Below are 15,135 nucleotides of genomic sequence, written 5' to 3'. Positions count from 1 at the left end.
TTAGAGCTGAAACAATGTGTTCATTAATTTATAAGTTGATTGACAGAAAATTAATTGGTGGCTATTTCATCAAATATAAAATTTCTTCTGGTTCTCGCCTCTGAAATGTGAGGATTTGCTACATTTACTTTATGATTTATCTTGTGATATTAGATTTAAAATCTTGATTTTGAGATCTTGGTCAGACGAAAGAAGCAACTTGGATTCATTACAGTGGGCTCTGAGAAATTCTGACCGGACATTATGAGTAATTGATTCATCAAGAAATAATGAGAATATTTACCAGTACTGGCAAAAATCTGCAACAATTTTGGTATTTTGGATTAATTGTTTTCATTTAATTGATTAAGTGTTTTCTTTAAGCAAAAATAACAAACATTCACTGGTTCCAGCTTCTCCAATTTGAGGATTTGCTGCTTTTCTTTGTCATATATCACAGTAAACTGAATATTTTGAGGTTTTGGACAGCTGGTTGATTGAACAAGCTATTTGAATACGTCTCCTTTAGCTTATAATAGGAAATTAGAACAGGCATTTTTATATTAATATTATTAATATATTAATTGTTAATTTACTATCCTAACAACATTTAATTGTGTGCTTTAATCCATTCATCAGACTTGCAAGTCACTGAGATAGCTGTGTTGTGTGGGCTGCAACTGCACAGTAATGCAGCCTCAAGCATGTGGCATCAAAACCTTGTCTTTTGAACAGTTCTTGATCAATATTTAGCTATAACAGTTCTTCAAGCAAAACTTCTACATCTTTCTTTTTTTCACTCCTATCATTTCTTCATCTGCACCTTAATTAGTTGCTCCTCGGCTGTTTGCTAAGGTCTTGTATCTTCTGGCCTCCTATGCTTTATCTCTGCTGTGGTAGGTAGTGGTGTGCAATATTTCAGCTTGGCAGTAAATGTCTGAAGGATCTTTTTTTCTAAAGAGTGCTATCTTTAAAAAAAAAAAAAGACTTCTGATGACAGCACATCAAACATAAAATAAATGCAATTAGGCATATTGTTGTTAATACACACATTTCATGTGACTGTTTTGGTACATTTTGGGAAACTGTGGTTATATTTGTTGGGTTTTTTAAAAGTTTGTGACGTCTTCAAAGACGGTCATCTGTATGTTTTTTATCCTGAACCCTGAATGTTAGGTAACTATGCAATGTACTGTTGGATTGACCCCTGGTGGTTATATTTGCCTTCTGCTGGTGCTGAATCATTTATCAACTAATGACAGATTAGTCACAAGGTGTACTTTCACAGTGGAGTCATCAAAACTCTTGGTGGGCTGACTGCTTTTTAAACACGCTCGAGTCATGGCTCTATGGATGTCGGTCTGTCAGTCTGCTTTGGTCTAGATTGAAATATCTCTGCAACTTTCAAATGGATTGCCATGAAATTTTCATTGTCCTCAGACATTTTAATCCCAATTACCCTTATGACCCCCTGACTTTTCATCTAGCGCCACCCGCAAGACAGAGTTTTTACTCAGAGTTTTTACTCTGACTTGCTCTGATATCCTGTGGAATATCTACTCGATAGACTGGCACAAAATTTGGTACATTCATAACATTCATGGTTCCCAGATGTTGAATCACATCGACTTTGGTGATCTCCAGACGGTTCCTCTTGTGCTAACATGCAGTTCATATTTTTGTTTTTTATTTTTTGCATTTATTGAAGCTTGATTGACGAGAATATAGATAAGTTAGATACGATAGATAAGTTACACAGTTAACTATGTGTCAGAGCATATTTTAGCCCATACAAAATCACTACATGTCCAAATAAGGATATTCTTCATGGGACCACAGCACCTATCCATACGTGTGTGAAGATTCTGTTGGGTACCAAATCCTCAACATTGAATCATGTTCCCCTAAGACATGTTGTATATTTCATGCAATACTTTACCACGGTAGCCTATCCTGGAGCTGGAGGGCCCCTGTGTTATGACTGTTCACTCCCTCTCCCGGAGGCTCGGTCCATCATATCTTTATGACCTTGGTTGCTCATGGCAACTGCTTCTGTGGAATGGGCCAGCTTGACTCTATCAGTGTCTTCACAGTTATCCATGAGACAGACAATGAACTATTGCTTTTAGGGCTTACTTGTAAATGACCTGTGAAAACGTTGCCTAATACTACTACTACTACTACTAATACTACTACTACTAAAGACCTAAGAGAAGGAAAAATTCCTTAACAGCTACGAAATTTGGTACACACATTCATGACTCCCTCAGGATGAACTGTAATAACTTTGATGATCCCCTGGCTTTTCCTCTAGAGTCACCATCGGATCAAAATTGGATTATGTCCAGTACTTTGGTTTATGACCAAATACCTGCAAAACACATGACATTCCCATCAGCTTCAGCCGTATTTTTCTGTTCTAATTAGCAAATATTTGCACGTTAACGCACAAAACATCAGCATGTTGGCATGCTGAAATTAATATTTTGCCAAAAGTGCTTAAGTATAGTTGATAGTCAATCCTTAGTAGGAACTTTGTACTGTGAGTCATCTGTCCATATTCATGTCCCTACATTTCTGCATTCGGGAATAAAGAGGCTGCAACCACTTATGAGTAACTAATTAATAAAAACATACTTGCTGTCTTGTCTGAATGTCTGATTTACTTAATTACTTATAGCTCTCACAGGTCGCTCTGTCTGTTCATGAACATGTTGTAACAAACACAACCCCCAAGTTGGCATGTCACATTTAACCTACTTACACATTATGCCATGGCATGATTTCTCTATTTTTAACTGTCCCCATTGTCTTCCAGTAGCCGTAAAGGCCCTGATAGAGGCCAGAGGCAAAAGCTAACAAGGAAAGGCTTGGTTAAACAGTTGGTGAAATTTTCCAGGAGGGTGAAACTCCTGGAAAGCATGTATCAGTGATAGGTCATTGCTGTGCATATTCAAAGGTACAGGATGCAGTATAAACTGGAATGGCTTTGGAGGAGAGCCAGTTCTGCTGCGTAGCTTTCCAAGAATGGTTGTAATGGCAACTGTGCGCCATTTGGTGTCTGGTGTGGCAATAGCGAGGAGAGGAAGTGTGGAGCGTTGCTGAGGAGCATTTTGATGATGCGGGTTGCATATTGCTGAGCTGCGTCGTCAGGGCGTGCGTAAGCAAGAGCGTTTGACACTGATGTGGTCGTGAATGCAGGACAGGCAAAGCTGCAGGAGGAGTGCTTGTCTCGTCCCCCCAGAGAAAAGTTTCTATCGATCTGTAGGTAGGCTGGGAGGAGGAGGAGGAGGAGGAGGCATAATGGTTAAGCAAGCAAAGCAATTGCTGTACCTGCTCATCTCTCATTCCTGCCTCTTTTTTTGGGGTTGGGATGTGTCTTTGTTCTTGTGTTTGAAGGTGGGTGTATCAATTCAGTTCCCACCTCCCCCTTATCCCTCCTTCTCCCACTCCACTGCAGTGTGCTCCTACTGGGCTGTCTAGCTGCATGCTCTCATATACACACACACACACACACACACTCGTTCCCTCACACTCTCCCCCCCGTCGCTTCCTCCGTCTGTGTCTGCCGCCATCAGACACAGGGACTGATAATATCTTCTCCAACCCCCCTCTCCTCCTTCTATTTTTTTCTACTCCTCCTCTCCTGCATCTCGCCTATTGTTTATTCACTTTGTGCATTCATGTACCGCCATGTATCATAAAGGGTAGCCCTCCTTTCTCTTTAATATCTCTCACATCCAAAATGCAGTTTGGACTTTGCCTTCCCCTGGGAAGCTAAATTGTAGTTTCTCCTCTGTGTGTATCTTTATTGAGCCACCTCACTGATTGTTATCTGTATTCAGTTAGTGTCCGGACACGTCACTCTGCTTCCTCACAGCACGCGTCTTCCTTGCATCACACTGCAGTATAATCCACTGATTGAATAAGACATAACTTACTCCTCCTTGTCTGTGAGGAAACAAAGCTGTTTGGAGTCAGCTCAGAGTTGTTGTACAGTTTGAATATTACCATGTGGCTCAGCCATGACTGTGCTGTACCAGTGAAAAAAGCCTGGGAGGAACAAGGACGGGCTCTGTGGAGGGAGGAGCTGCTGTGGAAACTGCGATGTCATTGGTTGGTGATGTGTACTGCCTGCCTGCAAAAGTTTTCCCGATTGGCTGTTGCTCTGCATTGAGCACAGCAGCTGCAGTTGTGAAGAACTACCTCTTCTCTTTCCACCCTGTCTCTCTCTTTCCTGCTTCTTCCCTTCACATTAATAACTGTCTGGGAATCACTGGTGTCGACCACACGTGCCACTTCAAGGACACCGCTTTTCACAGTATATTGCAGCATGATTCATATCAAGTTAGTCAATTACTTTCTGCTCCGTGGACCTCAGGGGAGTTGAAGTGACGTCTCTGTCCTGCCTGCAATCTCCCTCCATCCCCTCTCTCCCTCTCCCTCTCTCTCTCTTGTATCACTTAATCAAGACATAGCTTGCCCTTTGCCGTTCATTGCTGCCTCCCTCCCTCCCGTATGCTCTGCTCCCGTATTTGTTTGTCCTCGCTTTATTCTCTTTGGCGCTTTCCCTTCCACCCTCCTGCCTCGTGGTCCTCATCACCCTCCGTTTAAACAAGCTCCACACGAGGTTGTAGCTTTACATTAACAACGTTTTCTCTTCAACAGGCTGCTGGTTTGTTAATGCCTTGGATTAATGTTTGCCCTTCTGTTTTTACAGTCCACAGCAAGACAACAAGCAAGGACATGCAGAAGAGAGGTCAGTGAGGAGGATGACAACAGAAGAATAAAGGATGGCGAAGGAGGGATGAGAAAGAGACTGAAGTAAGAGGAGGAAGTAGAACTCTGAAGTGCCTACTGCGAGGGGTTGTCTGCTGCTGCTGTCTGACTTTGCTGGATGAGAGCAGGACGGGGCTCAGTGTGTGTTTGGCCTTGAATGGAGGCTACATTTTATCCAGACAGCCACAGAGTCATCCATCCCATGTTGCTGAGCTGCAGTCCCCACATACCCTGAGCTGGGCTGCCACCTCGTCTCATCAGCGCAAGGAAACCATCCCTATAAGGTTCTGCTTTTTTGTTCTACAGAAATCTTCCTTTTCAGGCTCTTGAAACATAATTAGCTCTACAGAGACTGCCATAGCCTTGGCCATGTTGACTTGAATGTAACGGTGACTTAGGGTGGGTGTCAGTTGATTCAGGTGAAGGCACAGATGCTCAGCGACATATCCAAGCACTCTAGAGTGATGTCCTCAGAGTAGTCTCTGTTTTTTCTCTTTTTTTTGAGACAGAGCTGGCCTCTGCTCACAACCAAGCCCCTCTATCTCACCCCAGTGAAACCTCAGCTGCCACATTTCCCAGGAAAAACTAATAAACATCCCCCAAAATACTTCGACTAAAAGGACTCGCTGCCTGTTTGTGCTGAAGGAAAACTGAATATATTTTTTGCTTCTGTTCTTCCTCTCTGTTTTGCTGGGGATTCTTTTTCTTGCATCACTATTAGTCACCCTTGCACTCATCAGACAGTTTTCCGTCCATCTATCCCCACCACTGTTCCGTGTTTGTGAGCGTCTCTGATGGCTGTCAGCATGACCATGGGACGGGACACCAAATGGCTGACCCTGGAAGTGTGTCGTGAGTTTCAGAGAGGTACCTGCTCAAGGTCTGATGCAGAGTGCAAGTTTGCCCACCCTTCCCGGAGCTGCCATGTGGAGAATGGCCGAGTCATCGCCTGCTTTGACTCACTGAAGGTAACAATGCAACAGACATTTCACTCACCACCAGTCCTTGCCATATTATATCCTGTTTGTTTAGACACATGCATTATGGTTAATGTCAGGGTAGTTGGTTCCTTTTGGCTCTGCGTAGTATTGTATAAATACTGAAGTTAAGGTGGTGCCCGCTTATTTAACACTTAAACACAAACACACCCACATATAGGCCCACACACACAAACCACAGTTCCCTGTAGTGTTTTATACTGGAGGTGGTCTTTGTTTCAGTCGAAGTAGCCCAGATTTAAGGAAACAACAGAGGTTGTATTTCACATATCAAAAGCCATATATTTAATGAGTGTGACCATGGTTAGCGGTGTCATCTGATAGTTAAATGTGAGAAAGATGCGTCACAATAAGCTCAACGTTTTCCTGGGGTAAAACCTTGCAAACTATGTCAGTTGGTCAGTTGATCCACCCTTTTTACTGCTACTAAAATTTTTAAACACTATTTTTGTCAGAATCTTATACGTTCTTGTGATTCTGGGACTGGGCACTACAGGAGTGTTCATCATTATTTATGTCCTTGTGATTATGTTGTTACTTTTAAATCTCGTGAATTATGATGAACATGTTTGTTATCTAGGTTTATTATTTAAAAAGTCACATTTAGCCCAGAATGATTTTTAAATTCTTGAGAATACCAGCTGAAAATTACATTTTTGACCTGTCATCGTGCAGTCTGAAGCAGTTAATTTCAGCTAAGTGTAGGTAATATGGATATAATAAAAAAAAATATATCACAGTTTAGCAATTCTATTTCATGATAGCAGTATATTTTACTGTCATAGCATGTATAAAAATTTTAAATGAAATATCTAATGCAAAGGCATTTTTCTTTGAGCTGATTTTTGTCTTCATCAGACAGAATACTGTTGAGAGACAGGCAGGAAATGTGAGAGACAGGGGGATGATATACAGGCCAGATCATAACCAGCAACATTGCAGCTACACGGTACGTGTCCTGCACCACTAGGTTACGATGGTTTCCAATCAAGGTACTTCATTGCACCAATTAAAAATCCTGTAAATCCAATATGGCCAATAAGCAGTGTTGCTCACTGATTTTCAACATTACCTGCAATGATAGTAATAATAATGATTAGTAATACAAGCACATATATTAATGGAATAGTTACCATTGTAAAAATGGTGGACAAATTTTGTCTCATGGTACATGTAAGGGATAACTCCCAACAAGTTGTACGTCTGTAATTGCCTTGGAATAGCTTACATTATTTCAGAAGTCTTCTCTCTTCTCCTACTGTTAGTCTACTTAGATGTCCTGACTCACAACATGTTTGAAATTAATTTTTCATTGCTCTCACTGTGCAGCTATTAAGCTATTTTTTTATTGGTTACACAAATAACCTAGTTCTAAGCTCTTTAGCTAAGCCTCATTGTTGCTATCGTTACTTATGATTTAATATTGTCACATTAATTTAGAACTGAAATCAAACGTACATCATAGGTGTCCACTCATACTCTCTGTTCACTAAAGGTCAGTCCACACCTTTCAGCCAATCAGAATGAAGGATTCTCAGTGGCCATGGTATAAATTTTCACGTAGACCAACCTCTATACCTAAACACATATAGATGCGTATTACAATGTCAGAAAAATGTCCTCTGTTATCTAGATATTTATGGTTAGTATTATGCCCAGACATAATCTGCTGCTCTGCTGATGGTCTGGTTCTCCACCACTGATGTGGGCTAGTCGGTTGTGCTGCTTCAACATCGCTGCAGCTGCTCTCCTGACTCTCATCCTTTCTCCGGCACAGAACCACAACACTAGCACTACTCATACACAGCAGAAAAACTAACAGTCTGACAAGTGATGATGCTTTACTGTATTTTAGAAGAGCTCCGACTATCAATGGCCGATTGTGCTGAAATCGAGAATAGACGGTTGCTGTGTCGGCGTGTGCATATGCGTCTGGATGCACGTGTGTTTACGAGAGGTTTTGCTCGAGCAGCTTTCGTGCAGCAAAAAAGTGAGACCCAGACAAGGGGCTTTCTGTCTGAGTGCAGCTGCTGTCTCCTCGTTTATTGAGTTAGAATTTATTATTCAGCCATTTTTCTGTGTTATGTTCTCCAGAGCAGGAGGGAGATGGAGAGGGAGAGAGAGGGAGAGAAAAAGAGAGGGGGCCTAGCAACAGCACAGGAGTGCGTACCCATTGGATAGTTTGATCTTCCTGAGTGGCACGGCTGTTTTTAGCACAGAGCAACAGCCTGGCTCTGTACTGGTTGCATTGATGGGAGAAAGAGGCGAGCTGCTTTGTACCAAAGGCAGTGAACAAGCATTAAAGGCCATGTTTGGCTGTTTGAAGCCCTGGGGTCATGTTGTTAGTTTGAAAAAGAACTGAAGTTGGTGACAGTTGAAGGTCAAAGCGGCTTTATTTATCAGGGGCTGCAGTAGGGCTTTGGTGCCAGCACAGTGTGTCAGCAACCACCTCTTTACAACAGTGTTTCTGTCCTCATTGTTGTTCAGGATTATACTCAGCTGACAGTCGTTGTTTTTGGTCCACTGACTAGAAAAAACAAAGAAGCACCAAACGGTGTCCCGAACAGAGCCGCACTACAGCATCACTCCTTCCCCCTGCTCCCCGCCCGAAGAAGGGTGTTTGTTAATTTCATGGATTTATCTGCTAATGGCTTCCCTCCTCACTTGTCCCTCCCATATCTGGCATCTCCAGCCCGGTCCGAGCCGACCGCTGTCATTCCCGCTTTCTCCTCCATTAGCTCTGTCTGGTTGGTCTGAACCTGCTGCAGGGAGGGAGGGGGGAGCTCACCGCCTAGTTCTTTTTACCTTGTTAACTGGAGTGCTGCTGTCATCTCACATGATTAGTGTGGACATCACATCTGCGCAACATACAGTAGATTTAAGAGCAATGTCGATTTTGAATGACATGACGGTAAGGGCTGCATCTAATGATTATTTTCCTTATCAATTAATCCACAGATATTTAATTTTTGGTCTATGACATGACAGAAAATAGATTTAAAGAAATGGCAGATCCAAGTTCTCAGACACTTTTAAAAGGTTTCTTTTGAACAACCAACAATTCTAAACCCAAAGATACTCAGCTCATATCGAGATTGAAATTGAAACCTTCACATTTGAGAAGCTGATACCAAAAATTTTCAGCCTTTTAATCTGAAGAAAAGCGTTTACAGCCATGCTAGTATCTCTTTGAGGCTGTACGTCAGTGCTTTGATCTAAGGTTTGCGTGTTAGCATGTTAGCATTTTAGTTCTAAACAGAAAGTACAGCTGAGGATGATGAGAGTGCCGTTCATTTTGCAGGTATTTGTCCATAAACCAAAGTAATGACTAAATTTCTTTTTTTTAGTCAGGGAAACATCATCATTGGAGCACCTGATGTCATACCAAATACTTGTTGAGATATTTCACAAAAAATACCCAAATGTCAGCCTTAATGGTGACATAAGATGAAAACTCAAAGTCAGTAGGAGTCATGTCCTGAGAACCATGACTGTCTCTGCAAAATTTCATCTTAATCATCCAATAGTTGTTGACATATTCAACTAATTGATTAAGCAAAACTTTTTTGAGTTCTTCATCACTGTCACATACGAGAATAAGCCTGAACTTGAGTGTGGTGAATCTTTAACTGCAGGAAAAAAAACCCATATTAATAATGGAAATAATATGGCTCTAAAAATGTGTGTAAAGGTTTAGATCCAAGCAGTGATCCTGTCTATCAATGTTCCATCTCTCTCCTCTCACTGAGTGTACCGACAACACACTACTGTACTTACAGGGACTTTTTCTGTGTTGTGTAGTGCGTTGCTATGGTTACCAAAAGGAGATTCCTGACCCAATACTCTCCTCAACACCACTTTTCACTGGCCTCTTTCTCTACGGCAGATTGTATAGCTTTTATAAAGCTGCTCAATATTTGTGCTTTCAGAGCACAAAATTCAGACAGTAATTTGGTCAAGCTTTTTTGTTTTGGAGCACGCAATGCATTAAGTTCATCATTAGGCCCATTAATAGCTACTTCTCTTTCCCTCTGAGCTTGAGCAGGGTTGCTGGGCCCATGGGCCTCACTCTTCATTACAGACTCATCCCTATACACGCAGCTTGCTGACGCAAATCTAGTTTGCATCTCCAGTGTAGGCGAGAGTGTTTGTGTAAGCCTGTGAACCATCCTGAACATTTTTCAAGCTGCTACATGTTGTAAGCTTGTATGCTTTCTGTCTGGTGTGTGAGGTCATGTGAATCTCTCCTGGGTGCTGGTATGGGAGACAGGTTTCTTCATGCCCTATATATGTAGTTCTGCTGCTGCTAAATGCTTTTTATGTGTCCTCATCTCAGCATGACATCATCCATCACCGTCAGAGTATCTGCACCATGACGTCAGTTTGCCCTTAGAGTTTTTATTTTCTGATGCTTTAGTGCTCTGTCAGTTGTGCAGCATGCTCGTGATCACCTAATGCGAGCTGTCTTGTGTGGGTGTGGTGATTACGAAGCATGTGGCTGATGCTCAGTAGAGGTAGTTTAGCAGGTTAACAGCTCATCTGCAGGGGCAGACAGCTGCTGTCGGCCCAGGGGTTTAATGGAGACTGCAGTTCCTCCACTGAGTGTGTGTTGACCTGCAGTGTTCCTGCAGCACCATCTTCACCTTCCCCACAGACTCTGGCAGGGACGAAGGACACTGCTTCAACGACATTCTAGGGCAAAATGAATTGCTTTTAGATACATGGCTCAAAATCTGATTTAGGATTTGTCAAGCAGCCAAAAGTGACAAGTAAAAAGGAGTATGAAGGATTACTTCTGATCAAAATGGTTTGTGGCAGTGACTGCTGATGCAGGAAAAGCTTCAGCTGACTAAAATACAGAATTATATCAACCTAAGATAGTATTCATTCATTGAAACATTTATTTTGGATCCATAGTTTCATTTTTGGATGTAAAACATTCAGAGCTGAAAAGATTAGTTTATCAACAAACAGAATGAATGAATCAGCAATTACTGTGGTCATTGATTAATTGTTTAAGTCACCTTTCAAGCCAATGCCAAACATTCTCTGGCTCAGTGTAACGATTTGCTGCTTTTCTTTGTCTCAAATGATTGTAAACAGATTTTTGTTTGGGGGTTGGACTATTGTTTGGACAAAATAAGCAGCTGAGGATTGGTTGTTTGGTCTGGGAAAATTGTAATTTTAACTGTTTTGATTGATCAAGAAAATCAGCAGATTACTGGGTAATGTCTTAATCATTAGTTGCATCCATAATAACATTGCATTGATTACAGGCTTTAAGTACAGTTTCCCATATCACTGGAAAATCTGAGAGTTGTAGTTTCATCATCCTGCATTGTCCTACATTGTTCAGCTTTCATTCAATAACCAGTTTAATTTATAATCCGAAACATTTGTTATCTATGTGACCTCTGGAAATGTTTTTCATAACCATTTCCTGCTGTTTCATTCACATTTATCATAAAGGGCATCTAGTTTGCTCAAATATGCGTATTGCTTTGGTTTTAGTCATACTATCTGTCTGCTGTTATTGTTTAAGCCTACATGTGTTGAATGAAGCTTTGCATAAAGGACAAATAGAAAAGCTTGGACTATGCGCACACATGCAACAGACGAATACAGACTGTTCAACCGACATGTTTCATGATGTATTTGCCAATGCACACTCATAAATGGTGCCGTGTTCGTTAGATTAGCATGTTTGACAAAGTCATGTTAGAGCAGGTATTTTTAATATCTAGTACTAGAGCTACCACAGCCGTTTGTGTGTGTATGCGTTTTGAAAACTCCTTCATATGACTGCAGTTTAAACCTCAGCAAGCAGTCCCCCTGCTTATGTATCATTTAGCAGGACATTTCTTCCCGGCTTCAGGTGTGCTGTTTAACCTTGTTCTGACCTCCTGAAGGCGAGGACTGATAAAGATTACGAACAGAAACCAACATATATATGTACACACACACAGTACAGTATAATACATTTACTCAAATACTGTCCTTAGATATTATTTGGCACTTTATGTGTTTTAGTTCTCTACATTTGTTTGACATTTTTAGCCATTAGTTACATTACATATCAAGATATTACATACAAAACTTATGATGAGTGAATAAAATATGTTTCATTGTTATATATTTAACTGTACAACAGTATGTAAAATTGTTTAAATTACTTCCAGCTAGATTAGCGAGAACATTAAGTCTTTCTAAAAAAAAATACTATGCTAATATAATAATATACCATATTATTATGAAAAGAGTAAATTTACTCCCTATTCTCCAATTAATCCCATCTTAGGTTTTCTCTGAACTAATCGAGTGTGTGCTGCAGTTAGGCACGAATACGTTGAAGTATTTGCTTTTTCTCTTTCTAGAAAGTAGGTTATTTATTGGGCTGATAGCTACCAGGTAGAGATACAGAATCGGTCACACAGGACGGTGAGAGTCGAGCATATGTTTTCACTCTCCAGCTTTATCTCTTGTCAGTGTGGTTTATTTGATTTCTGCTGTGCCACTGTGGAAAATCCAAAGCTGGCTCAAATACTACACCTGTCATTCCACATTGCATTGAAAAAGACTTATGAAATCAAATGAAATGTATAGTTTGATTGAAACTAAATGTTACAAAAGGTTATCTTCAAATGAAATGTGAAAATGTGTAATTACTGTCCATAGAAACAAAAAACAACTTTAAATGAGTGGTGGTTAAATTTGTTGTTGATTCCAGCATAGCATACTCTTAATGCGATGAACACTTTTAGAAAGTGTTGCATGAATTATGCAACATAAGATCTTCTGGGACTTCATTAGTACTTTATTTCAACATGATTTACAAGACATAGTTCTTAGACGGTTTGGGAAAACACACTTGACTCTTGATTTTTATCTTAACAAATTGCACTTGATTGTAAAGTCCTCTACTAAACTTAGATCAGCTGCTGCACTAAGGTGAGCTTTTTATGTTTGGTATTGAGTGGTCATTGTCGTCTGCGTAAAGGCACACCCCTTATTGATTTAGCCTCTCAATCACATTATTCTCATCTCCCAGCTGTGTGACTTCATCTCCCTTCACTAAGAGTCACTATAAAGTGTCACTCCATCTGTCTGCTCTCACACTCATCTACCCTCTCTCCTCTATCCTCCTCAGGGGCGCTGCACACGTGAGAACTGTAAATACCTGCACCCACCTCCTCACCTGAAAACCCAGCTGGAGATTAACGGGAGGAACAACCTGATCCAGCAGAAGGCCGCGGCAGCCATGTTGGCTCAACAGATGCAGTTCATGCTGCCTGGAACACAGCTGCAGCCCATAGTGAGCGGCCCACTCTAAAACAACGACTTTTTAATTAATGCAAGTGCCACCGGTCATGCCTGCAGGCAGAGCTTACCGGCAGAAGCTGAATCTTTCTCAACAAAAGGAAAAAGAGGATTCTTCTGACTGTTTAAAGATGAAAGCTAAACTTACTTGCTTTAGCTTTCTGTTCATTTACAATGAGAATTATATTTAGAAATCCCTGCCAAATACAACCACTGGGTATTTCTAAATAAAATGAAATTGTTAATACAACTGTTCACTTGGACTTCACGATAAACTGAGTAGAATTTGGTGGTCAAAGGTCAAGGTTACTGTGCGCCTTATTCAATTCTTTAAAAGGAAGTGTGGACTTGCCTGAATGTCAAAAGTGACCGTTCTTGTTCTCATTACTTTGAAAAAACCCATAGTACCGGTTATGTTACCGCCAAATCTTCTCTAGCTTTCATTAGCTTTGGTGAAAGCTCTGCCGTAACTTGTTGTCTTGTGTCTCTTGTCTCTGCCATTCCCTCCCTCCCTCAGACAACATTCCCGGTGACACCCTCCCTGGCAACGAGTCCCAGTATGGCGTTCAGTCCATATCTGAGCCACATGGGCCCAGGCATGGGCTTGATGCCTGAGCTGCTGCCCAGTACTCCCCTGCTGGTCCCTGGGAGTCCCACCAGCCTGGCAGCCATGGGCAACGGCACCTCCGCACAAAAACATGTGCGCACAGACAAGCTGGAGGTATGCAGCCTGCGTGCAGTTGTTGTGTTTCTATGTTTGGCCAAAGTATGATGACAGGTAAATGTTGACCAGTGCTCCCGCTGGCCCTGCCAGGTTTGTCGAGAATTCCAGCGTGGTAACTGCACACGGGGTGAGAGCGACTGCCGCTACGCTCACCCCCTGGAGGCCGGCATGGTGGACTGCAGCGAGAACTCCGTCATCGTCTGCATGGACTACATCAAGGGCCGCTGCAGCCGAGACAAGTGCAAGTACTTCCATCCTCCTGCTCACCTGCAGGCCAGGATCAAGGCCGCACAGCACCAAGCCAGTCAAAACACAATCACCAACACAGGCTTGGTGAGTCCTTCTCAACACTGTGACAGGAACAGAACTCTATTTTCTTTTTACCAAAAGTAAACATTAGGCAAGGGGTTGAACATTTTATCAACTGCTTTTCTGATATGAAAAATCGTACAACAGAAAAACACAGGTGTAAGCCACCACTCACCTTCGCAAAAGTTACAAAATCTACTTTCATCATATCTGTTTAAACTGCAGTGAAACAGTAGAGGTTTTTCTTGTTCTGGACTTTGATATTGCACTGATGCAATGAAGGATCAGGGTGTCACAGTATCCCTCAGCTAGTTTGAAATTTGATAATGTAGTCTGCGGATTATGTTTTTCATGAATGTCTGCTACTGTGAATGTTGCTGAACCTGTATCAGTGAAGCAAGCTACAAGGGCTAAAGTTAGCATTGTGAGCAGCTGTAACTTAATCAGGTTGATCTGCAGTGCTTATGCAGAAAAACAAGAAACATAATATTCGAAAAAGACATGAAATGAAGTCGTAAAAGGAAAGCAATTAGAAACAAAATGGGTCCAAGGTTTATACATTCTGGCATTTATTCAGTTTTTGCTGCTGTGGGTGCTAATACTGTATGCTATTGACATGCTGAACTGTTGCTGTTACTACTATTCTGTATAGTCACCAGCTCTTCACATTTCCACATATTTAATCTGAGACAAAGGTTGTATAGTTAAAATCATATTCCTGCATCAGCCTGGGATCACATCCTACAATGCCATATTGTGCCATTTGTTTTCCCACACTCATGTTATATTTATATGTTGCTAACATAAGTCCAAAGTTGTCTTGCTTATCTTCCACTGCAGTTTGATGTTTCAGCACCGGGCCCATTAGAGAATGAAATCATAGCAATCCTGTTTTGCTCTTGGCCTGACCTCTGGATTGTCCCACATCGTCTCAGCTAATCTTAGATGCTGCAGTGTCCTCTTGTGGTGGTAAACAGAAACATCCACGTCAACACAATTTTGAGTCTGAAGAGCACTTAGAAAATACCA

The 15,135-nt window shown here is 41.4% G+C and overlaps 1 protein-coding gene across 8 annotated transcripts in view; it reads left to right on the top strand.

Moving 5' to 3' along the window:
* mbnl3 (muscleblind-like splicing regulator 3) overlaps positions 1–15,135 on the top strand; it is a 33,106-nt gene that overhangs the window by 3,696 nt on the left and 14,275 nt on the right. For 5 of the 8 annotated variants that reach the window (XM_056382924.1, XM_056382923.1, XM_056382925.1 and 2 more), the window contains exons 2-5: positions 4,700–5,726; positions 12,904–13,068; positions 13,591–13,794; positions 13,888–14,130. In XM_056382924.1, the coding sequence (XP_056238899.1) occupies positions 5,553–5,726; positions 12,904–13,068; positions 13,591–13,794; positions 13,888–14,130 (786 nt within the window). In that variant the 5' untranslated portion in view covers positions 4,700–5,552. Of the gene's footprint in view, positions 1–4,221; positions 4,327–4,353; positions 4,610–4,699; positions 5,727–12,903; positions 13,069–13,590; positions 13,795–13,887; positions 14,131–15,135 lie in introns of those variants that run through there. The other 3 variants (XM_056382919.1, XM_056382921.1, XM_056382920.1) reach the window with 3 other exon arrangements.

The sequence above is a fragment of the Seriola aureovittata genome, chromosome 8 (assembly GCF_021018895.1).
Source record: "Seriola aureovittata isolate HTS-2021-v1 ecotype China chromosome 8, ASM2101889v1, whole genome shotgun sequence".
NCBI lineage: Eukaryota > Metazoa > Chordata > Actinopteri > Carangiformes > Carangidae > Seriola > Seriola aureovittata.
Note: the sequence above shows the minus strand (reverse complement) of the source record. Positions and strands in the feature narration are given on the sequence as shown.